The 27,146-nt window shown below is 28.2% G+C and overlaps 1 protein-coding gene across 2 annotated transcripts in view; it reads right to left on the bottom strand.

The window, feature by feature from the left end:
* Window positions 1-1,017: 1,017 nt before the first annotated feature.
* LOC136986917 (uncharacterized protein C19orf47) overlaps window positions 1,018-27,146 on the bottom strand; it is a 31,446-nt gene continuing 5,317 nt past the window's right edge. The window contains exons 2-9 of one of the 2 annotated variants that reach the window (XM_067284552.1): window positions 25,360-25,562; window positions 24,678-24,747; window positions 16,203-16,310; window positions 8,991-9,155; window positions 7,358-7,428; window positions 6,751-6,946; window positions 5,978-6,196; window positions 1,018-1,770 (exon numbers count right to left, since the gene is read on the bottom strand). In XM_067284552.1, coding sequence (XP_067140653.1) covers window positions 1,607-1,770; window positions 5,978-6,196; window positions 6,751-6,946; window positions 7,358-7,428; window positions 8,991-9,155; window positions 16,203-16,310; window positions 24,678-24,747; window positions 25,360-25,562 — 1,196 coding nt within the window. In that variant the 3' untranslated portion in view covers window positions 1,018-1,606. The remainder of the gene's footprint in view (window positions 1,771-5,977; window positions 6,197-6,750; window positions 6,947-7,357; window positions 7,429-8,990; window positions 9,156-16,202; window positions 16,311-24,677; window positions 24,748-25,359; window positions 25,563-27,146) is intronic. The other variant, XM_067284551.1, reaches the window with a different exon arrangement.

The following is a 27,146-nucleotide window of genomic DNA, read 5'->3' as shown; positions in this document are numbered from 1 at the left end:
TACAAATATTTACAAAGATATACACTATGCAATAGCATTACGTACTCTACAGTATCGAAGCTGTGATGCAGCACGTCGACTTAGCTGGCCTGGGAACACGAGTCACTCTCCTGGAGATGGCTTAACCTCGTGGCCGTCCGTCTCTACAAACCTTTCTCCAGAGGACTTTCCAAGAGGAGAACACTCTCTCTATCCGCCTCAAAGGTCTGCCTGTTGTTAGAGACCGCCACGTACCAGGTCCCTCGCCCTTTCTCCTCGCTTTTTTGCCACCCTTCCAATTTAAGGGATTCTGGCACTGCCTCCTGCGACCAATCACTTCCTTCCCCTTCTTAAGAGCCTTCCAAGACGTCCGCCCTATCTCCCGCCGACGTAGCTCACATTTGCGTCCGTGCTTTATTTATTTTTGTTCTCTCAAGCTGGCCGGCACGTGGCCAACGCATTGTCCCTTAAGTGGGGACGCTCCACCTTTGATCCTTCCGGCCGTTTATGGCCCCGGCTCCAGGTGGGAGCAATATCCAGTCCCTTTCTGTTAGTTCGGAAATGCTTCTTTAAAAGCTATTGGACACAGTATGAACTAAATTAATATTCTTTAAAATATTTGCAGTGATACCTGTATTTCTTCACATGCACAATAAGATTGTGGTTATATTTAAAGGACAATCAAACTACTGGTTGTTGGTTGACACACTGATATTCTATGAGATATACTGTATTAAGTATATGATATATGTATGTCTTACAAAAATGGACAATTAATAAATTTAAATAATTTTCTTTTTCTTGAAGATATAAGAACGAAGAATGCTTCTTCATTCTTACTTATATCTTATATGCTTAACAACCAACAGAATGATACACCCAGTGTCATAAAGCTTGCATATTGTGACAAATTTGCAACACTTCTACTTCATGTACAGTTTATGCTGTTGTTGCATCTAATATATATCTTTAATGAAAAAAATTACTAAAATATGAATAATTCACTGATTTATAATAGTTCTTCAAACATTACAACAATTATTTTAATTGATGTTTTTATTCAATAAAGCTTGAATTCACATTACTTTACTAAAGAAATAATACAATTAAAAGAAATTATGGATTTGAAATTTTTATCATACTTCAACCATTGAAAACTTTAATAACACACAAATAATACAATGCCGAAAATTGATAATGTAATGCCCACCGTGTTATGAAATATAATAAAATCATTTTCATTTAAAATCATGCAATTTATTAAAAACAACTTTATTATGTAATTACTGTTTACTATAAATTATGTCAAATAAAAGTGAAATGAAATGAAGCCAAATTCAGAACAAATGAAAAGGCACACTGTCAATATGTACAATGTTGACTCAATTAAATACCATCAGGTACTTCTATTATTGTTTAATGAAATAAAATTTTATTGTTTTCACAAAAATATATTAAAAAAATTTGTGTTTACTGAACACTGGAACTTAATATTTTATTGCTTAAACAAAAATGTCATCAGAGTATGTATTATTTAAAATTAAAACCAGTTCTTAATTATTAACTAAATTAATTACTCAAATTAAAACGTCTTGAGTAGACTATTCACTTTTTGTCATATTCTATTTTATAATGTGATCCTAGGAGGTCCTAATCTCTCAGACATTGGTTTCTTTACATTCCTTAAATTAATAATGTTTGTCCTGTTAAGTATGGCATTGGTTTTTCCTGTTGGTAACTTCTGTCCTAATCTATTCTTAATGTTTATCCTTTTCAGATTTGACTTGTTTCCTAAAATAAAATAAATAATTTGAAAAAATTTACTTTTCATATTATAAAATTATAAATTAACTAAATAATTAATAAATGATACATATTTTGAAACAAGGATGATTTAAAATAAATGCAAAATTTAAAAATATATTTATATCTTCATTAGGTTTTTAAAATATTTGAGCTAAAAAATGACTTAAACATACTTAAAAATATTAATGGCCCAAATCTGCTTAAAACACATTATTTGATTCACAAAATTCAAATTTACATTAACACAGATTTTTAAAAAAGTTTTAATTGTAATATGTTAAAATATGCTTCCATCACATCAAATACAGATAATCTATGCAGAAACTTAAGCAATACATTATAAACAATGTTTTAATTTTCAATGTTGAATTTATTCTAATCAACTGTAAATATTATCCTAAAACTAAAAATGTTTATTACATATGGAGAAAAAAAATTTTTTTATAGCATGTAGTGTAGATCAGCAATGAGCAATCCATGGCCTGCAAAATCCTGTTATGCAGCCCTGGGGGCATTGGCAATGTAGTTTTTTTTTCCTATTTCCTGCCTTGTACTAATATGCAACACTAATTAAGCTGATATTCGTGGCAAAGAACATTCAAACTGAACTTGACCAGTGAAAAGATGAAAATAAAGTATAATTTTACTAGTTTACATATCATTAGCATTTACACACATGTCAAAAACTTAAAAATGAACACAATTGCGCTAAGAACACTTTAGTCACTTGGTAACAAACTGCCATGGCATTGTGAGTGCTGCATTGCAGTTTGAGATTCATTCTATGACAAGTCTCTATTCCTGGGTATTGGTAAGCACTTTTCATCCATTCTCCACCTATATCCAACTGTTTTATGTATCTTTTTCACTAACGACTTATTTTATTGCTTCGATTTGTATAATCCTGTAAGTTTTGTATTATCCTATGCTAGATATTGAGTAATACAGTTATAGTCATACTTGTCTGATTTCATCTACTGTTCTCTTTCATGCACAAATGCCATCCATCCTTAAGTTTTGGACACATGAAAATTATTTTAGTACCTAGTGTACTGGCACTTATGGAGTACATTGTTATTTGGAGGTTTGTAGCCTGGCATCCAGAACAAGTAAAATGCCAAGCCATTTTTGGGACAAGACTATGTTTCAGGGACTTGGGGTTTGACTGCGCATCGTTTTCTAAGGAAAAGAGAAAAATGCGCACTCTCCAATGAGGAAAAGTTGACACCAGTACTTAGGATCTTGGCATAGATTACGGCGGGCTTCGTTTCTGCCATGGTTAAGATGGGTTGCGTTGTCACTGGCCTGGTTCTTGGCTACGGTAAGCAGGATCACCTTGATGCTCACGGTGGGTTCTCATTCTCATTCTCAAATCTTCTTTGGTATCACTGGTTTTGAGCGCAATTGTCCAAACTTCGCCAGCCTCGGCCATGGCCACGACCACAATGTCGTCCTGATGCATTTTTGGTGAAATTAACCTATCCAATGTCGCAATTTCTCTCCATTGAATGTCGCCTCAGGTTGAATTTTTGTCAATGCCTAACGAAAATTTCCCATTTTTGAAAAAAATAATCATGGCTATTGTATTGCCCGAAATTATTTTTTTATTTTGAACAAACAAGATAAATATATTAATAAATGTAAAAACAAAAAAAGTTATATTTTGGAAGTTAGTTTTAATGTAAAATTATAATGACTAGCACCATCTACAGTACTTTCAAAATTATTCCGATGCTGAAATGAGATATCTTGGGTCAACCGGTCAAGGTCAGTAGGTCATGACCAGAGATATGTCGGGAATAACATGGGACAGGTAAATGGATTTTTTCAAAGATTTGTTTGTCAAAATTCGAATTCACAATGTTCGCATTTTCAACTTCTCAACAAGCAATGCACACACAAATCTGACAGTAGCGCCTCTTTGTAGAAAGAGTGTCGCCGTTTTGTATTTTATTTTGACTTGGTTCTTGGTCCCGAGTACCTACAAGTCTACTTTTTTTCTTTTTTGTGCGCGCCTGTTTAGGCACCTAATACTCTGTGCCAAATTGCAACTCCTGACATGTACTCCTTCATACCTCTAAGGGTGGGACACAAGACCCCACAGGTATGTACTGTATATGAACTCCAATCCTGGTTTACGGTACACTTTGGTATGGATTGCTGACCCAATGTTAATGTCGAGGAAATGGACCTCCGTAGGGTGTGCTTGATCGATTTCCAGGGTCAAAAGCTAGCCTCAACAACAATTGCATCAATCACAAGGAGGAATAACTCTGTCCATAGCATGGCAAGTACAAATGGACAAAAACCTATAAATAGCATCAATGGCTGGAGCACACATGCCCAGGAAGATGTCATCGAAAGGCATGCATTTGAGTTTTAAATCGTGTCCCTTTTTGATTTGCATTCTATCAGAAATTCATCTTTACCCGAAGAAAAACCTTTTAGGGTTCGAAAACGTTTGTAACAAACTATTTTTTCGTTTTTTCATCATTTTTGGTGGTCACACCAGTAACAGGCTTGGAGGTATGTAAATTAACTTCACTCCGGTGTTGATTTAGTAGTGTTTTTTAATTTATAGGTCTATAATTTTTCAATTGCAGCCTAATAACTTAACATATGTTGGAGAAACAAATAGAAAATTGGGACTAAGAATTAAAGAACATATAAGATCAGTTAAGAAAAATTATTCAAATACAGTAGCATGTCATTGCAATAAGAAAAGATGTGAAATAATAAAAAACCAGTTAAAATATTTAAAAAAAAAGAAACACGTTTAAAACCTAACTTTGTGAACACACATATATACATAATAAAACAAGGTAAAATAAAATCAATGATAATAATGGAAAAGAAATACATTTAACATGAAAAAATTATATTTATAGAGAGCATCTTAATTATATCGTTATTTAAATATGACAACAGCAGAAGAATAAGAGAGGAAAAAGAAAGTACAGTCTTTGTTACAAGGAATGAAAGAAATAAAGAAAGGAAAGAGAAGTGAGGAAAAAACAAATAAATAAAAAATGATAAAAAAAGAAGTAATTTATAATGAATGAATTAATTAATTAAAGAAAAAAGTTTTTTGACCAGACTAAAAGTAAAAATTACAGAATAACAACATTTTATTTGATATTTTATCCTTCAGGAATTGGAAAAACTTAAAGATTTATGCAAAAGTTAGGAATAAGTCATCTGAAATATTTTATGTATGTAATTATGGTTTAAATTTTATAAATTTTAATTTTTATTGTGTAATTAAAAAAATTTGGTTTGTATTTTAGAAATATAACTGATAAAACTCCTGCTGATGAACAAAAAGACTCAAAACACAAAAAATATATTATACTTTATTTGCACTTGTATGTATACAAGTGCAAATAAAGAAAGCTTATTCTTTTAAATCAATAGACTAATTCAATCTCTCTAATTTCTTTTGCAAGTTAAATCAGTATAGTAAGTCCTATTAATATATTACAGTCACAATAGACTAACATCAATAAAATGACACAAATGTCATTCATTTATGACCAAAGTAACATGTCACTGTCTAAACACATTAAACAATCTTGAATATGATAAACTGACATTCTTGATATTCATAAACTGTTAAATATCAAATAGCAAGTTGTTTCCTGTGATTTTTTTTCCTACATTATCATGCACTTATGTAATAATTTATTTACTTATATAATAAAGGCATACACAATGCACTTATTTTTGGAACCTCCTGGGTCCCAATATTTAAAACAATGAATGAATATAAGCCTAAATAAGGCATACATACTAGTATAGTGCATATATTATTTTTCTACTTCCTGCATAAGATGGTGTAAGCTTACATGATGAATAAATAAAGTCTACTGTATATTAATAAAATAACAAAAACCAAAATAAGGTTATAGTCTTCCCAATTTAACTTGGCAGTTGTCAAAACAGACTAAACCCCTTTTCACCCAATGTGTGTATGTCACAAATGACTGGCTATTCAATTGATTTCAGATACTCAACATCAATGACTATAATATATATATATAAAATTCTGAATATGTGAAATAAAAACAGTTCACAACAAGTAGAAATAGTTTTATCATTAACAAAAATTATTTATGATAATCTTGATGACCAAAAACAAAAATCCTCAGAAATTAATATATATTTATCATTATTAATTCAACTGGAAACCTACCAAGAATACCAGCAGTGTTATATTTATTTGCAGAAGTAATTGGAAATCTTCGAATCGCTGTTGCAGCTTCTATAGATTTTTTTATTATTAGAGAAGTTGGTTCTGTAGAAGAATCAGCTAAAGATTTTGATAAAGTTGGTTTGGGTCCAAGTCTCTTCATTATACTTGTTCTTTTAGTCATGGCAGAATGTTTAACTAGTGCATCAGGATTCCTTATAACTAAATCAAAATAAAATAATTTTCAGTCAGTCAGTTAATGACACTTTATAATTAAAAATAATAATATAAGACCTTGTAAAAGTTTAAATCTTTATAAAAATATAAAATAACAGATAATTTAGCATAATTAGGTAGCAATGTCATCTATTAATTTACTCAATCACCTTTTTTTTTTTTCCAGAAATCTTTTAAAATAAATGTTTTAAATTAAAACTTTTGATGCCTTTTGTAATTTATTTATTTGTTTAATCAAGGAAATAAATAGAAAGTTAGATCTCTGTATGTAGAAATAGTATTTTGCACCTAAATATCAATTCTATACTTTTAATGACAAAGTTTCTGAACTTCTGAGTTTTTACTATGTACACTTGTATGAATACAAGTGCAAATAAAGAAAGCTTATTCTTTTGAATCAATAGACTAATTCAATCTTCATAAAACACCAACATTAGACTGTTGAAGGCAGCCTACCAAACAGAACTTCTAATAAACTACACAATTATTATTATTTTCATTAAATTAAATATATATTTTTAAAATCATTTATGGCAAACCTTTTGTAATTTTTATTGTATTCGAAGGAATTGTCTTCTTTATTCCTGTAATTTTTAATACTCCTTGGTAAGGTAAAGGTGAAATTGCCTTATTTCTTTCATAATCCTCATCATCATCATTCATATTGGCAGGACTAGATGTGGTTACCTGAGTTTTAGAAGGACCTAATCTTTGAAATACAGAAGAATTTTGAATCTGTAAAATAAAAATGAAAACTATGATATTTGCTTAAAGCAATTATTATTTTATAATAGAGTATAAAAATTAAATTTATTATAAGAAAATTATACGAAAAAAACATTTAATAATTAACAATATCTGAACATTGAAATTTTAACTGTTGGAGATCATATTTAATTTGTAAAGACCAAAGAAAACTCAAGACAGTGCTGTGTTCAGTTGATGTCAAACTACAAAGTGAGTGTGTGTGTAAAGCTAAGTTGTTTTGTATCATTTAATGAGATAAGAAGTAAAGTTGTTGTATAGAGTTATAGGTCTAAATGTGTCTTTATTCATGTAAAATAAACAAGAACATCAACATCAACCATAAAAATTCACATTTGATTTTGATTGCTTAACCATTTAAAAAATAAACTAAAGTAATACCTTTGTTGTTGAAACATCAGTAGAGCTGCTTACAGCACTATCACCAAGTCGATCAAACACTGATCTTTTGGCTACAAAAAAAAAATAATAATAATTTTTAGTACAGTATAGTAGTTTAGTAGAGCATTGATTATCCGAACACCAATCAATTGAAACATCAGTTAACTGAAAGTGTTCCATTCAGATTGTGTCATGCCGAATCGAATGTTTTTGATACTAGATTAACTTCTACAGTATATTTCTTTTTGTTTTTATATTTTTCAATATATTTATTTTGTTTGTACAAAATAAAGAAATAATTTTTAATGATACAATAGCCACGATTATTATAAAAATTTTCGTTAGGCTTAATATCGACGAAAATTCAATGCAAAGTGACACGCAATGGAGAAAAATTTCAACATGGGATATACTAATATACTATATTAATAATGTATTTTTTCGTACATAATTGGTTAACTGAAAAATCGATCTTCCGAACAACCCCAGTCCCCAATTGATTTGGATAATCGATGCTCTACAGCAGTGATTCTTAACAGAGGGGCTGCGGCCCCCTGGGGGTCCGTAAGAAGTTAACCGGGGGAGCCGCCAAATTATGCAAAATTTCCTTCATAATATAATAAAAAGAAAATTGATGTATAACCGAATATCGTATTGAAAAGTGAAATAAGAAAGATAAAGTTTTCCTATTTAGTTTTTATTTATTTATTTCTTCCTACATACAACTTTGTTAGTACAGAAGAAATAAATGCAAATATGCTACTTACACCCCAGTATTTACTTCTTTTATTCCAAAGTAATTCTAAGAAATTATTAATGCTTGAAATTTTTAAAAAAATAAGGAAAAATAGTAGGCTTAGTAGTAGACTTTGAAAATTTAAATATTTTTGCAAAAGATATGCAAAATCTTTATGACAAGTTTAGTTTTAGCATCGACTTTGAATCGATTTATCGACATGTTTCTTATTTTATTTTCTATTAAAAATTAATGAGTTTTTATGTTTAATTGTAAAGTTTGAATGTTATTTAAATACATAATGAAATAATAAAGTTATGATTTACATTTATTATATAAAAAATAAAGCAATAATTAAAAAAATTAATTTATTATAGATAATTTAACAAATATAAATTATTATTAAAAAACGGGAGTCACAAAAAAATTATAAAATATTTGGTGGGCCGTGAGTATAAAAAGGTTAAGAACCACTGCTCTACAGTACTTGATTGCTTGCTGTTCTCTCAATTAGTTGTATGTTCTTTGGAACTAACATAAAGTTGCTATTGAGAACAAATCATACAGAAACACTAGTTTTGATGGAAAAAATGCATTTATTTTCTATGAGTTACAATGGATATGCATTTCAGGCTCTATGTTCCTCTTCATTCCTTATTTTATTATGCAAATAAATCTACTTTTTCCATAAGATTGTTCCTGTATGATTTGTTCTCAATAGCAACTTTATTCTAGTTCCAAAGAACATACAATAAAACATTTTTATTTAAAAATTAAAACTCATTAACAAAAGTACAGGATTAAAATGTTAAAATTTACATTTATTTTATTAAATCTGATTCCAAATTTCAATGTTTTGAATCATCATATATACAAAATTGCATTTTTAGTACATACCACTTTCTACTTTTTGTTGATTCAATATTTTCCTAGTTCTTTCTGTTGTTCCAGCAGGCATTGTAACCTTATATGTTCCTTCATGTTCAGGAAGTACTCTTCTAACTTTCTTTACTGCAGGTGGTGCTGGTGTTTTTCTCTTCAGACTTATTACAGTATTTTTATCTAAAAAGTATAGATGTGTAGTTATTTATTAAATGTTTGATTAATAAATTTTAAGATACAGTTATAATGAAATTTTTAAGTTAATTTTTATTATGAAAAGCCTTCATCAAATCTATAAATTAAAGATCATCAAATCTATAAATTAAAATCTGATATGGTGACATTTCAGGATATGTAAAACATTCAGTATTAATTTTATTTTAATAGAAAACTAATCACAACAGCAGTTTTGGTACTGCAAAGCAACAGACATTTCATTTGTACTACAATACACTCATGCTATACAGAGACAGTGGTCAGAGGTTACTGCTCTGTATGGACACCACTATGAAGGAGTAAAACCTGATGGTGATGAACAATATGATCAACAGCTGACTGTAACTGATCATCTTCAATGCTTCTCAACTGCAGTAGTACTGTCTTTTGATACTGCCATATTTACAATATCTCCTTGATAAACCACACATTTTAAGTGTCCTCTTCACAACCAAAAATTACACAGATTAAGATTTGAAGAATGAAGTGACCAGATAGTAGGAAATGCAACACTAATCACTCTGTTATTGATGAAATCTTGCTACAGAAACTGTTGTATGTAGCAGCTGATGTTGGAAGATGTTTTATCTTGCATGAAAATGGCTGACTCAAAGCATTATCACTGTTGCAGATAGGATACAACAAGAATTGAGCATCTCTTGGCTATCACAGAGCATGTCCCAGATCCATTGGGATTAGCTTCTTGAAAGAATTGTGCAAGGACAAATATGGCTGTGAATCCAAACCACACTGTAAATTTAGGCAAGTGTAGTGGAATCTGTTGGAAAATGCAAGGGTTTTCTATGGCCTAAATATAAAGTTATTTTGTTCACTGTTTCACTGAAGTAAAAATGTATTTTGTTGCATCACAAGATTTTCCATGGCCACGACATATCCACTTTCATTCTGGCAAGAAAAGTCAATACAAAGGTTAGTTGAGGTTTCCCTGTCAGTGCTAATTGTTACTGATCTTATATGGATAACAATACACCAACTTTCTCAACACTTTTTGCACAAGGCTATAAGAATACCCACTTGTCATGACACTGCACATACACTATTGCACATACAACATTACTCATCGGCTATTCAATAACTTGTGAAGTAATAAGTTTGTGAACTCAACAGAGTTAAACTACAGTGGGCATACAATTTCCTTAAATTGAGAGATCACTCTCCTTGGGAGTCAATGATCCTGAGCGTAAATTCTTACAATGATGAAATTTATGAAGTGCAGCCAGAACATTGCCATTGTTTTCACAGAACAGATTCATAAGTAATGATTATAATACATAAAGTCATATATAAAATTAATCATCAAAACAGGAGGAGAGGTCTCTGGGACTTTCAAACTTAAATATTTACAGATACTCTAAACCATTTACAAAGGTAGAAAAGATATAGGACAAGCCTTCTGTCCTATATCTTTTTTACCTTTTTTTTTTGTTTTTCAGTATAAACTCATTTTTATATACAAAAATTTATCTACTTATTAGATGTTTTTACTCTATTCTTCAGACAAACATATTTTTCTGAAGAATTAACAATATTAAGGTTGCAATTGTTAACACTAGTTTCTCTATCTTTATTTTTAATAAACTTTTCGAGGCCAATTAACATTTAAAAACATCTAAACACTTTTATATCAAATTGTAGAGTTAAAAACAACTTTCTAGTTTCAATATCAAACAATATATGAAGTGTAGTTTCAAAAATGGCTAAGTACATTTAAAAAAAAATTAGCCAAGCACCCAATCATACAATTTTTTCTTTTCTTTTCAACGAAGATTGTTATAAATTTCTAAACTAGTCACAAAACAGAAATTATGAATAAGAAGGAAGATAAAAATTGGAGTTTAGTTTCAAAATCAGCCACATTCCAGACCCAGAAAAAGTGGAGTTGACTGTTTTGAAACTATATGCCTCATACACTATTATTGTTAGTAATAAGTTTCTTCCTAAGGCTCATTCATAAGTCTTTTAGTTACAGATAGAGATATATATGAAATATAACATTTAGCAAGAACATACAAAATTTTATGAAAGAAATAGCTGAATTAAAAATATAGTAATATGCAATACTCTTAAATAACCTATCAATGTAAATTATGAAAAAAATAATTAACAAATTTGTTGAATTCTAAAGTCAAATTTTCACAAAAAAAAAAAAAAAAATTAAACACATTTAAGAGCCTTAGTTAAACTTGAGGTAATTTTACATTGAATTAAAAACAACAAACCTATAAACCAGCAAATTTTTATAACAAGTGCAAATGTTTTTGCCCATGATGAATGGGCATCATCAGGCAACTATTCTCCAAATGATGAAACAAACGGGGATTACCAAACACATGTGCAAAGGGGAGGTGACATGGGATGAGAGAAACTATCTATGCCTCCGACCCTAACATTGATCACTGATGTGGAATTCTGCAAAGCATGCCTCTTACATAACTCTTCCAGGCAACCCTTTCTCAAACATCTTGAGCTGGTGGAAATATATAAAGTCACCTGCAAAAAAAAAAGGCTATTAATTTTCGTGATGTTGACTCCTTCCCAACAGTGTGGAAGTCTTTCTTCAAACTATAAGTCTTACTATCCCACTCTCCTCGTTTCTGTCGTCTTATGTCACTTCCCCTTTGCACACATGTTCAACAATCTCCTGTTTGTTTCAGCATTTGGTGAATAGTTTGCCTGATGATACCTGTTCAACACAAGTGAAAACATTTGCAGTTGTTATAAAAATTTGCTGGTTTGTAGGTTTGGTGTTTTAATTCTAATTTACCAGTTTTAAGTGGCAGTTTTCTTCTATTTTACATTGAATGTAACTATTTTACATGTAAAACACCTGAAAAATTAATATTTGAATATGAATAAAATTTAAGAATAAGATCATAAAGATCTTGTGCTTATACAAGTTTTCTGATATCTGCCACTAATGTAAAAATTAATGATGGATTCTAAATCAATTAAATAATTATATTTTTTCCTATTCCTTACCACTTTTATAATTCTTAAATAAAAAAATTAAGCACCACAGAAAAATATGTATCAAATTATGCCAAATGAATTGCCAAGTTGATTGGTGACATTTGCAATGTAAAATTATAAAATCACTAACTAATTAATTGGCAAAATTTTGATATCATTTCAAATTTTGTTAATTTATATTTTAATGTTCATAACAAAACTAAATAAATACTGTTAAACAAAACACTGTTAAGGAAAATCAATAGAGATTATTCATTTTCACATGCCCACTAATGGCTAAGTGGATAAAATCACTGAACACTTGTAGTCGATCGCAGGTTCATGCCTAGCCAACGAACTAACCATGTGAAGTTTACTGGGTTTTCTTCACATTAGTAACCCCTAAATAGAAACCAGTTTCTCATAAAAGATTTCCTGGAAGACATTCCCTGTTGGCAGAGCACCATGTGTTGGTTGTCATAAACAATTAAAACTAAACTATAAATTTTCAGTTATAAAAATGAAAGACTAATCAAACCATCTAGTAACAGATTTGCTCCAAAATTTCCTTTGAGATAGCTGGTGCTAGATCAAAATAACTCTTATTCAGTAAAGTAAATGATAAAGGCCATGGGGCCAAAATGACATCAACCTACACTCAAATTTTCAATGGGAAAGAAGTTTGGTTTCACTTATAACTTTTCCTAATTATATTCATTTTATATTATAATTTGCCTTTATGTATTCTTTATGTATTCATTTAAAAAGTATTAAAAGTTAATTTAAAATATATATCATTTATTTAATCAAACATTTAATTGTATTGTTCAATTAAGCTGAATTTTTATCAATACTTAATTTTTGTAACTTTATAATAAAACATATGTCTATATAAAAGCTTTTTACTTTTTAATAATGCATTTTTAAATTTATAGTTTAAATTTAAATGTAAATTTATTTAACAACATTTTCTTCAATATCAGTAGAATTTATGATTAATATTGACTAATTCAGGAGATATTCTTTAGTGATCTGCATCAAAAATGTTAAAATTTTATTTATCTCTACAATATTATACAGTAATTAAATAATATTTGTTTCTTCATTTTAATTAAAAATATTTTGATTAAATGAAGTCTCTTTATATCTTATAATATAACTGAAATTATCACATTAATTGATATATGTATAAGTTATATATATATATATATATACACACACACACACACACACAAAGACTTGAATTTTAAGTCTTTGTATCTATTGATAATGCTCCCAGATGCTTAGCATATAATTTATATATTCATTTCTATTACTCATATCTACCTTATAACCAAACCACCACTGGTTACATCAGACTACTTTTCTGTGGCTATATTTTTAATTATTTACTAAATAATTTGTCATTAGAGAGAGGCGTTAAGCACCATCTCTTATTAAATTTAATAATCATAATTAATATTTATTAAATAATTTAGACTATTCTGGAAGAAAAGAATTGGTCTGGAGTGGGACTTGAACCCACAATTCCCGCTTAATGTGCAGATGCGTTGCCAGTTATGCTACCAAGTCTCCAGTCCCATCTACCCTTCCAGACCTTTTTAAATATGATATAACCATCCTTGGTTACTTACAATGCCAACTGGGGACGCCTTTAGTGCCCTCATCCTATAAACTCCTACTCGTGTCACTCAGCCAGCCATTGCTCAACCCTGGCATGGTATATACATATTTAATTAAACATTCAGTTACTGGTTTTGTTGTAGATTTTAAAAAAGTAAAAGCTAGTTGTTGATATAGGTCTTATTGGAGAAAATGCATTTTCGGTCTCAATGACCCCTCTTCAGTCCGTATAATAGTTGATTATTGGTTACAAATTGGCATTAAAGAAAATACTGGGTAATTGATTGGGTAGAATCTGTTTACAAGGGTTGCAGCAGATAAGTAGAAAATACAAGGTGGGTGGTGTTTAAAATATCAAAAGAGTACAAGTTCTGCAAACGCAACCATGAACTTAAGGATGATCCAAACTCTGTCTGCCTCTACCTTACATAACATTAAATACTTAGTTTACTCTTTTGGTATTTTAAACACCACCCACCTTGTATTTTCTACCCATCTGCAGCAACCTTTGTAAGTATATACATATGTTTGTTTATCTACCTCATAACAGTGATTCTTAAAACTTGAAGTCTTTACTACTATTACTACAACAATAATAATAAAAGTATAAACACACAAACTATTTTTTTTCACACCATATTTAATTTTCTGTGCCAAATGTTCTAAATTATTTTAGTTCATCTTCAGAGTTAACAACAAATCTATTAGAAAACACTATAAACAAAATATCATTAAAAGTTTCAAACCAAACATTATGATGTCAGATTCAAACAAATCAATTTCGTTGAATAAGATGTTAAAATGAATAAGAATGCAGTTTCATTCTTACTTTCTGTGTTTAGATTTTCTTTTTGTGAACCCTGAGAATAAATCAAAATAGATTCAAAATTGTTTGATATAGAAATTTAAATATGCTTCATAAAGAGCAGATTAAACTTTTTATAATAGGAATGTTGAGTCTCTATCAAAGTGATATCATCAAATCACATGAGTTTCAAGTTCTCAAACTCTAATTTGTATGAAAACTGCACCCAAGATACAACTTTTTTTTTTTTTTTTTTTTAACAAAACAGGCTTAAAAAAATCACCCTGTGTCTTATATGTAAAGTGACTGCCTACAGGACAACAAATTCCTCAAACAACCTGCAGTAACTATAAGTAACCTCTATCTAGCCCAACTCTTGAATAAAAATGTTATTGTTTAATTAAACATATTATTATTTTTTTTTTGTATAACTAAGTTACTTTTGCATGTATTCACATAAAATATTTTAATGGTAAATGACTTCTTTTAAACTCCTGTTTTTTCTTGATAAATAAACCCGTGTGTATTCTATTCTAATTTTACATTTTTTTTTTTTTTAAAACTAAAATATAGTAAAAAAATTAAAAAGTACCCAGTGCCACAGGTGCAGGATGGCATAAATATATTAAATACTTTTCCTAAATATTTTACTTATGAAATAGAGGTGCATCTTATATGCCATAAATATGAAAATTGAATTATTTATATTATTTTAGAAGATTGGTTTTCACAAAGGTAAGAGATTTAATAAATTGAATTTTATTTAGATTAAGATATAATTTATTAAAAATAAATATTTTAAATTTATCATGATTTAGATTCCTCATTCTGTCTACCATAGGTATTACTTTATTATTATTAAGTATAGTAGAAATTATTTTTTATAATATCAATTTTTGAAGTTTTAAATTACTGTTATAGCTAAACTAATATTTTAGGAAAATTATAGTTCTACAGATACTATGTTATAAGTTAATAAATAGACAAATAAATTATCAACAATATAATTCATTCAAAATTTTCATAACTATAGAACAATATTAAGTACATCTATATGCAATCAAGAACAACCAAGAATGTAAGAAATTAAGTTTATAAATAAATATTTTGATGAACATTTTTGGTAGCATGAATATATTTATATTCAATTATACTTTTATTCATTGAATTAATTTATTTTCTTACTCCTTCTCAATTCATTAATTGAGAAGAAACAAGAAAAGAAATATAACAAACTAAATAAAACTGTATTTTCTAATATAGAATAACATAGGCAGAATTTAAATAACAAAACTAAAATATTGTTTTTAAACATATTACAACATTACAAAAAAAAATATAGTATTAATAATAATTATATTATGGCAAAATTACAAATTTAACAATAATATACGTTAAGTGGTTAGTCTTCAATAAAATAACAGTTCATAGTAGTTGGTTATTAGTTAATATGGTTAACAGTAGTTAAATAATTTTTATGATATTTAACCACAACTAAAAGAAAAAAGTTTTAAGTTCCTCAAAAATATAAACTTTTGTTACATGTTTGTAAGATTTATTCCTTTGTTAGTTCAAAAAAAAAAAACTGAAATAGGTATATTAAAAATGTTTACCTTCACTGAATTTTTCAGTTTCAGTCAATTTTCTAACCCCTGACTCATTTAATGAATCATTAGGTTTAGTTACTCTTCTGGTATAATGATCCAACATTCTACTTGCAGCTGAAAGTTAACAATTTTCATTAAAATTTATATTGAAGATCTGATACTAGAAGTATGGTGATAACACAATTAAAATCTTAAAACTCCATACTTTCAAGAAATAAGTTGTTTTCAATCCATTACACTATTTTATTATTTTGACAGTATGTGATCTTCATGTGAAAATAATGATCAATAACAATATTACTATTTACTTGAGAAAATAATAATAATAATCATCAAAAATAAACTAGGAATTATATATTACTATAAAACAGTTAATTTTCATAAATACCACTTAAACCATGTTGTTTCCATTAACTGTTTGTGAAGTTGAACACAATTCATTAAAGAGATATACATATTTTTTTTAAAGATGTTCTGACACAGCAGAATTATTATTCACTTTTTAATATTTCACATTAGATTATTTATGAGCTGTTGGTTCATATCATAAATAAACTCATACTTTCTCTCAAAATATAGTAGACTACAAATAACTCAAGGTAACGTTAATATCAACTTCAAATACTTTACGTGCTTTTAAAGACTTCTTCCAATCTACTAATTGAAAAATTGAATCAAAGCTATAAAAAGTTATATAACTGAATAATGTAAAAAGTAAAGAAGCATTCTATATATAACTACACATTTACATTGTCTAAAAAATTAAAAAATATTTTTTAGAAAATGTGATGATAATATAAACAAAGATAATGAAGTAATGTTATAAATAATGAGCAATTATTTATTGTGACATCATCACAATGCTGGGCTGCAGTTTTTAATTTAACTTAAAATATATGCTCTCCACCTCAAATTAGTAGTGGCTTGCCCCTGTACATCATACTTTTCCTTTAATAATAGAGTCATGCCAGTTATGTATCTAACACCTTTCAGGGGAAATGGCCGACTTTTGTATACATAAGATCTACTTTTTATCTTAAAAATGTGTCACAATCGACTTGTTGTCATAGGCATAGTCTAAGTGGGGAGGAGGAGTTACTATGTTTATACACTGAGTTTCAGTATGAGGTGTACTCCCACGAGCTATGGGTAGATAAGCAAAATATATGTTCAAAACTATTTGTTATTTTTTAAATCACTTATTAAGTTTTTGAGATATAGGCTCATAAAGAAAATAAATTTCCAGACCCAACTTTTGATATTTGCAGCTACAAGTTCATTCCATACAGGCGGTACCAAAAAAAAAAAAATTTTTTTTGACACTTTTTCAGGATAGATTTTTAGTAACTTAAAATATAATTTAATTTTTTTAATCAATTGCAATGTGTGGTTAGTTGTGGTACTATTTGTTTGTAAAAATGAAAAAGTTGTTATAAAAATGCACAGTATGGCTGATAATTTGATTTTAAGATTTCACTTTCATGATTTTTTTTGGACCAGGAAAATTTATCATGGAAGAATGATATAAGATTTTAAACTTATTTTTTGCTAAACATTCAATAGCTTGCAGGAGTGCACCTTATACTAAAACACCCTGTATCTCTACCTATGTAAAAAACAACATAATTATTTAACGGTCCAAAAAGATTCACATCCAGGGGAATTAAAACAACATGAGTAATTATTAACAATATTTATTAATTCAAATTAGCTACAGATAAAGACAGATTTAGAATTTATTTTATTACCTTAACATTAATGGGAGGACTAAGTTTGCATGTCTCTAACCAAGGAATCATAATTAGGTGTATATCCTGTATCCTGACAAAGATGATGATAATGAGTCTTCAGTATGGGAATCAGTCAAGACAGAACATTGTTTAGTCTTTGTTAACTTTAAGTATGAAAATGCCAATTCACACAGGTATGTAAATCCAAAACAAGAATAAATATATTCGCTACATTTGGTGATACTGGGATATTTTTCTTGGTTGACATATTTCCAAAAATCTTCTTCAAATTTTCTGGCTTGTAAGATTAAATCAGTTTGTAAAATTATAATTTCATTTTCTAATGCGTTTTGCTTCATATGAAATATGTTTGAAATTTTTTGGTTAATGCATTTCACACTTAAATCTTTTTTAAAAGGAAAAGATATAAATTCCACAATTTCTTTAATTTTTTCAAAATCTTGGAATCTTACGTCAAAATCTTCAATTACTTTTTGGATTTCTGTGACGTATTTGTTGATCTTATAATTGATATTTTTATGTTTTTTATAGGTTATCCGCCATATTTGGAAAATGATTCAGATTATTTTGTTGCAGATTTTCTATTAGCAAAATAAATTTTGTTTTATATGCATCTATGCAGCTGATCATATCAATTATTGTTTTATTTTTACCTTTTACCTGGTTACAAGTGTAACACATCAAGTCAAGACAACGCAAGTGATTGACCAAAATTGGCTTCGTGATTGACTGGTTGATCGCAATCAATTTGTTGGCCATCCCTGATCTAAGGGAAAATTTTTGAATTGAAATAACATGACTTCCAATTTGCACTGAAGTTTTTATATAATTAATCAGGGTCTCCTGCCCCTAAGGTTTCCTTATCTAGTCTTGTTTTTCATCTATCTAACTCTGTTCATGAGATTAAGGAAAAACAGACAGATGGCCAACTGTGGAAATTTATAGGTCCACAATTTTTTCAAACTGCAGTCCAATAAAGATATTGAAATAACTTATTATTTTTCTAAAATGTTTAATCTGACATTAGGCTTTCTCTGTAAATTATATTAAATATAATAATTAATTAATTAAACTTCAAAACTAAATATTCTTTGATAATTCCCACTTTTTTATTTTTAATTATTATTTGATGATAAAATTTCACAATATACCATATTTTTTCAAATATAAGTCAATTCTTTTTCAGAATTTTAGGTCTAAAAGTCCATTTTCACTGTATATGTGAATTTGACTTAAATATCAACGTGAAAAAAAATTAGTCTGTTCACCTTGTTCACTACACCTAATCATGTTTTGTTTCTATTTTGTATAAAATAAATTACAGTGCAATATTCTAAGTAAATAAGATTATTTTTATAATATAAGATAATAATTAAGCTACATCATGATATTCTATGCTCTATATTTCACTCATGTGAGGTTGCAAGAAATCCTTCATTATAGCATTTATTTCTTAATGGATAGAAATGAAAGATTAGCCTGAACAAAAAGTAAATATCCCACTGTCCTCATAGAAACTTTGATGCAAAATTCAAGTTTATGTGCATCAAATATGCTGACAAAAACAACAATAGCATGGCTATCTGCATGCTCAGCAAATCTGAGAAAAACATGTCATTAGAGAAAAATGAAGTTCTTACTGGGACAATTTCATAGAATATGGAAATAGCTTTGTGGGCCTGTATCTGGTTGACCAATGGATGGTAGAACTTATGATATGTTCATAAATAAGATTGATATGAAGTATTATCTAGATCAATTTACAGTATATTAAGGAGAAAATTTGTTTCTGGAAAATAACCAAGAAAATTGGGGGTTGACCTACATTTGGATTGACTCATTTTCAGGTAAATAAATATGGTAACTATATTTTTCTGTAATATAATATAAATATTTCTTTATAAATTATGATTATAAAGATATAAAACAATTGATACTATAAAATAAAACCATAAATTAAAATCAGCTATAATTTATAAATCAATAAATATCAAACATAATATAAATTAGCTTACAATAATGTTTTGTAAGATAGTCTTTAATTTAACTTAATAGGACATAGCTTTTTAGTTCAGATAATTTTTTAAAAACAATTATATCTATAAATGATATTATAGTAGTGTTATAAACTATGAAAGAAGCTTTGATATTTCCTTCATTTGGAATAAAACATTCAATTGAACGGATGAAATAAAATAAATGAATAATGTTCATACAGATAATAGAAAAACTAAAAAGAGTTTTATGTAGAATAGATTGAAAAATTTTATATATTAGATATTAAACTTCATAAAAATATTTTTCCCAAGAAATATATTCATAATTAAATCATGAAATAAATTAAAATATTCAAGTAAAACTGAAAGATATTTTCACATTAAATGCATTATTATTACGAAAAAAATTTATACTTCATAAACTGTTGTTTGACTTTAAAACATATTTTCAACATTAATCAGTCCTACAAATTGATTTGTAAACTTTTACTTTTTAATATTTAAATTTAAACAGTTAGTGAACAAACTGAATATTCTCTAAAGCAATCAGCTTTCAGGCTTCCATTTATTATTAACACCTTTGAAGTGTGGATAGAAGCAAGTATCAGATCAGATTGGATCAGTTGGAAAATTATCAATGTTGGTTGTGTTGGCAGAATTCAGTATCACATCATCTCTACTTATAAATAAAGTTGTAATCTTCTAGTCAATTCCCACTTCACCAAAATATACACCAATAAAAATTTTAATATATTTGGGACAACAGATCAATAAGAATCATGTAATGATAACAAATGGCTAATATTTATGCTAACTTTTAAAATAAAAATTTAAAATTTGATTCTATTATATATGTTCTATTATATCTATTATACTGTAAATACTCTTCTAATTGATATCAATATTGGTCCTTTGATGTAAAAACATTAATTGAAACAATTCCAATATATCAATGAAATCAATACAATAAATACTTTTAAAAATTTCATTTCATTTCATTTATTTTATAATAAATACTTTTCAATTCAAAAACATTAAATCTTAAAATTTACAGAAAAACAGTCTTTAAAAGTATTATTAGACAATTTAAATGTTGTAAAATTTTTCTGGTTGATACAGGCATATAGTTAATTAGATTACAAAAATATAACTATGTTTTTTTAACAAAACTATGAAACATTGTCACAATTCTATTCTCAACAATCATTATATACAAACTTTCTTTATAAAAAGAAAAAAAATTATTTTTCAGTTTTAAAAATATGATATAATTTACATCAAATTACCTTAAAATAAATATGCTTTGTATGTTGATCATAAATAACAATGTAAAAATATTTGTTTGTGCAAAATGATTCTATACTATCATAATGATGATTATAATTCTGAATCTTCTCAAATAATAAAATATTAATACACAAATAATGATGTAGATTTACTGAAGTCTTGGACAGAATTTCTATAGTACTTTTTGAAAGGCATGTAGTTGTTTGATCATATAAAAACAGTTTTGATGGGAAGGCAATCATGATATACAGAATTAATAAATTAAGATGCTAAGCAAACTGAAAGTATTACCAACAATTAAAAAGATTAAGGTTTGAAAACAATATATATATATTCTAGTAGGTTAGAATATATATATATATATATATATTAGTGATGTAACGAATATTCGGTTACTACCCAGTATTCGGCCTATTCTTCACTATTCGGCCGAATACCGAATATTTAAATCACTATTCGGCCGAATACCGAATACCTAAAAACAGGAGTAAGAAATAACAAAAACACAGTAAATTAATCATTTTTGTAACTTTTATTAATGCTAAACATTAAATTATAATTATTAACGTTAATAAGAAATAGCGTCTAACTCTAGTAAATTATTTCATAATTAAATAATAATATAGCCTTTATCTAGCCCGATATCTTATGGCATTGATGGCGTGTAGGTTAGAATGTATCGGGCATTAGTGTTATTGTTTAGTTAATTATGTTATATTCGTATTCTTGTATATTTTAATCTTTTTTACGATATTTTAAAATGATTTACGAAACGTTTTATTGAAACTTATCGTATTTAATGAAATAATTATTTATTTCTAGAAGATGAGTAACTACTATATAATTTATTTTATATATAAAGCAAAGAATGGGCATTTCTCATTATATGCAAAAGATAACATTTGAAATCATGTTAATTTTAAAAATATTGACAAAAACGATAGCAACAAAATATCACAAAACTTCACAAATAGAAACCCCCCAATAATATACTTGAACTGTTTCACATCTGGGGAGAAACTAGACCATATGTCCCCACTAAAGTATATATCCTTAGGGTACTATTCAGTCTACAAATACGTAGTAAAAATAAAATTTTACTGCTTAATTAAAGAGTTAAAAAGATCGATTGCAAATAAAATAACTTATAAGTTATAACTTACATCTAAATACCAACAACTGCCGAATCAAATTCGGGCTATTTACGGCTATTACATAAATTATAAACCAATTTGGCACTAGAGGTAGACGTTAGGCTCAATCTCATATTAACTTTAATAATTATAATTTATTTAATACATTTAAATAATTTAGACCTACTGGAAGAAAAAAATCGGTGACATCGGGCCAATAGAGAGCAGGGTGCGCGATCCTTGCATAATGAGGTTTGCACGCTAATTTTTATATGTGCGTTAATCAAGCCGAATAGTTTGGCCGAATATTCGGTATTCGCGCTGAGGCCGAATATACTATTCGTTACATCACTAATATATATACATTTTTTAGATAAAAAAAGTAGAGATAGGCAAATAATAGCTGTGAATACTCAAATACTAAAAAGTTTTTGGTATTTGAAATCTCAAATATTACATTAATAAAAAATATTAATTTGAATACTGCAAATACCTAAAATATCATGTAGGTACAGTCACCGTGGAAAATCCAGAAATGCCAAAGAGGAACTAACTCAAAAATTTAAAATATTTGAATAATTAGTAAGTACCTTTTATGAACACCTGCACAATGATTGTGTTTTGGATGATTTGATAAACAATCTTTACCATCATAAATATTTTTAAAAATTTTTTGAAATTCGAACAAATAAATTTTAATTGTGTGTCAATGGTATCCTCTTGTATCTACTGCTGTATACAGACTCTTCAGCACCTATGGTTTAATTTGTGACAAGAAAAGAAGCAGACTAAATCCGAAATGTTTTTGAATTCTTGTTTTCAGTTATTTGTTATTGCAGTTGAGATAAGAGTACTGAAAAGAAAAATCTACTTTAAAACTCAAAGTCAAAATTAAAAGTTTGAAGTTTTATTTCTTAAAATTGAGTAAATTGTTTTTCTTTTTACTTTTTGTTTTACTTTCTTAATATATTGAAATAAATAAAACGAGTTATTTAAGATAATTAAATTCACTAAATATTCAGAATATTCAAGTACCCCAAATAGTTGAGATTCGATTAATATTCAAAGTTGAGAAAAGTGATATTTGCCCATCTCTAATTAAAATAAATAATACAGTCAACTCTACTTGTACCAGACTAAATTAATATTGATATCTAATAGTTCATTTTAATTTTATTCATATTAATTATCATCATTAAAATTTTTATTATTATTTTTATTAATTATATGACAATTATAATTTTATAAATTAAAAAATTTGCAATGAACAAATAAGAAGCACTAAATGTATTACTTTGTGAATTATCTTACAACTAAATTATAAAATAACCGAAAATCGGAATCAATTGGGGACTGGGGTTGTTCAGATTAGTGATTTGTTCCGATTACCAATTATGTACGAATAAATATATTAACCTGTCTGATGTTCAAATTTTTCTCCGTTGCGTGTCGCTTCGTGTTGAATTTTCGTCGATTTTAAGCTTAACGAAAATTTTTATAATAATAATCGAGGCTATCGTATCGTTAAAAATTATTTCTTTATTTTGTACAAACAAAATAAATATATTGAAGAACATAAAAACATGAAAATTATACTTTAGAAGTAAATTTAGTATCAAAAACGTTCGATTCAGCACGACACAGTCCAATTGAAAATTGTTCCGATTACTGGCGATTCCAATTACTGGGGTTCCGATTAACGAGTCTCTACTGTAGTTAAATAAACTTTTTCTATGATTTTAAAGAAAAACTGTCAAAAAAAATTTATAAACTTAATATTTTTCCATATGTTTAACTTTTTTTGTTACATATTAGAATTAAATTCATATAGAATAAAATCACTAAATCTTGAAAAATATTATCATATTATTTAGATTAATTTATAATTTATTCTACTATTTTTTATCTGACCCGGGACAGGGCTTGAACCTGCAGCCTCTGCTTGATGTGCAGTGCACTTGCCATTTGCACCACCCGGACCCTGAGCAAACCTTCACTTCCAGATGTATTTAAATTTGGATATAACCTTATCCTTATTTTGGATATAATCTTAGTTTCTATTTTTATCTTTTGTTCTCCTTTCATATTACTGATTATTAACTACATTTGTACACAGACTGAAATATTAAATATAATGTTAAATATGTGAAGCATAAGCTAACAATTCCTAAATAAATCTAATGAAAATTATACAAGGAAAACTATTTCAAAAATAGCTCACTCTTTAAATGATTTTTGCTTTTAATCTATTCCCTTAAATTTGACATTAAAAAAACTGATAATAGACAGTTTAAAACAATTTAAAATACTTACGTGTAGATTTTCTTAAGGGGCTTGATGTAGCTTGATCATTCTCTACAATAATCATTTTTTCTTTAACAGCCTAATATATACATATATACATATTTTAAAATTTATTATTCATAATTTAATAACAAGGGATATTCAAATACTTATTTGTAAATTTGAAATACATATAGAGAATAATTTTCTGTTAAAATTAATTTTTTATTTGATTTTAAAAGTTAAAAATATAGATTAAGTTAAAACACTTTAAATTTTCAACAAAGTCTATTGAAATCTTCACTAAATCTGATTCATTGAAACCTCATGATAAAAGTTAATTTTTTAGATACAAAAATTTTAAATGCAAAGAACTTCTTAAAATAAATCTTAATAATTTAGTTCTGAATATGAAACAAAGAAATCGTACTAAAAGAGAATTTTTTAAATATAACTTCAAAAAATATTTTTTCAATGCTATCAAAATACAGTATTAATTTTTATCATACATTAAAGTGCTTGTAAAAGACAAGAAAATGCTCGGTAGAATTACAATTAGAATATCACTGATATATATAAACTTTCTTTATAAAAATTTCTAGATGAGTGACATTTAATTATTCACAAATTCTTTAATTCATCTTTACTTCTTAAAGCATAAATATTATTTTATTAAGAGAGATTATTGTGTTTCTATAAATTTATTACTCACCTGATTATGAGCAATTTTTGCATGTCTCAATATTGCAATAACATCACCTAATGTTCTTATCCCCATATCAAAAAGATATTCTTTAGACAAATCAAGCAGCATGTCCATTTGAATTCGATGATCCGTAAAAATAATTGCGTAATTTGCAGATACATTAGGTGGTAAGCCAGAATCGATAAAAAATTTTATCCATTTCGAAGTTGCTAAAAAAAATTATATTTTAATTGTTTAGTAATACTTGTACTGTAGATGTTAAAATGTAGTGAACAGATCATATATCATTTATCAATAAATATATCTTATAATATAATTGAGATGGGTTGATGATAATAATAATAAGCGCAGAGCCCAAACAGTTAGGAGTTGAAAGTTGAAATTTGTACAGTTAGGGTACATCACGAGAATGTACAATACACTAAGAAGGGATTTTTCAAAATCACCCCATGGGGAGAGGGAAAGGATTAAGGCTTATCCTAAAGAACGCAGTTTCTGCTGTACTATTTTGGATGCAATTTTTTTGTTTTTAACTGCATTTTAGTAGGGTACCACAAGGAGATGGTGGTAACTATCTGTTTTTGAGAATAGCGGACATGGACGTGGGGATGAAAGAAGTGTATTCCTTAACAATGGAAGTGTTAAGAAAAAGCGATGTGCAAGATTTAATCTTCACCATTGTTACTTTTTGCCCAAGCAACGTCAAGCTTATCTGCTAGTTAATAATAATATTACAGAACTCAAGATTTTTGGTTGTCAGATTATCATTAATGACCAGAAAATATTGTCTGGAAACTTAAAAAAAAAAAAAAAAAAAAAAATTGTATTTACTACTACCAAGTTATTATAAGCATTTAGCACATATAATCATGGTTATTACATAATTAACACAAGAATCTCATTTGTTACAATAAATTACGTATGTGACCGGAGGGTTGACACCTCTTTAGTGCCTCGTCAGGATAAACACCACCATGTCTCGATTGACATGGAAGCCGAGACGGCATGTTGCTTCCGTCATGCAAGTGACCGTGTGCGTAGGCAAACGGATTCGGGATGGAGTGAGAGACAGTGCACCGGAAGTGACTCACGCAGAGACCAGTTAACAAAACAATGTTTATTTGTAAAGGATGAAAAACTCATTATATTACAATACATATATTCTCGATAGTGAGGGCAATAGCCAAAATAGGGTTAGAAAGGCCTAATTTCATGGTTCTCGAAAGAGAGAGTTTACATAAGATTTGCGTGGCGATAAATACCTTATAGAGGATCTTGTGAAGGGTCTTGGTCTGGGGCACTCTGGTTGAACGAAAGAAAGGTTAGAATCGGGAAACAGTTCAAATATCCAGTAGATAGGTATCCAATAGATGTTTGTGGGTGGACATATCTGAAAAGGATGGTGACTTGCAGAGCTTGGGACAGAGATCTGGTGATGATTTTTCCCTATCGAGGCGATGACCAACTCTTTGGCCACCAATTTCGATCAGACAGATTACGGGAATGCATCATTTCTGCCATCAAGAAAGTGTAAGAGGAGATTCTTTCAGGTAGTAGATGACAACAACCACTGAGCAAGTATGACGACATCGACGATTGAATTTTGGGAAAAGTCGGATTATCACACATACATGTAGGGTTTGGCAAAAAACTGTATTTTGAGACTTTGAGTGCAAGTTGAGTCTAGATAGAGTTTGAATTTAAACACTGTATATCCATTCCCATTTGATATGTTTGAACAATGAAAAATCTTGATATACTTGTGGCCATTGGAATGCTTTTTCCTAACTTAT

This window comes from Centruroides vittatus, unplaced genomic scaffold (assembly GCF_030686945.1).
Source record: "Centruroides vittatus isolate TY-2023 unplaced genomic scaffold, ASM3068694v2 scaffold_1323, whole genome shotgun sequence".
In the NCBI taxonomy this organism is placed as follows: Eukaryota; Metazoa; Arthropoda; class Arachnida; order Scorpiones; family Buthidae; genus Centruroides; species Centruroides vittatus.
Note: the sequence above shows the minus strand (reverse complement) of the source record. Positions and strands in the feature narration are given on the sequence as shown.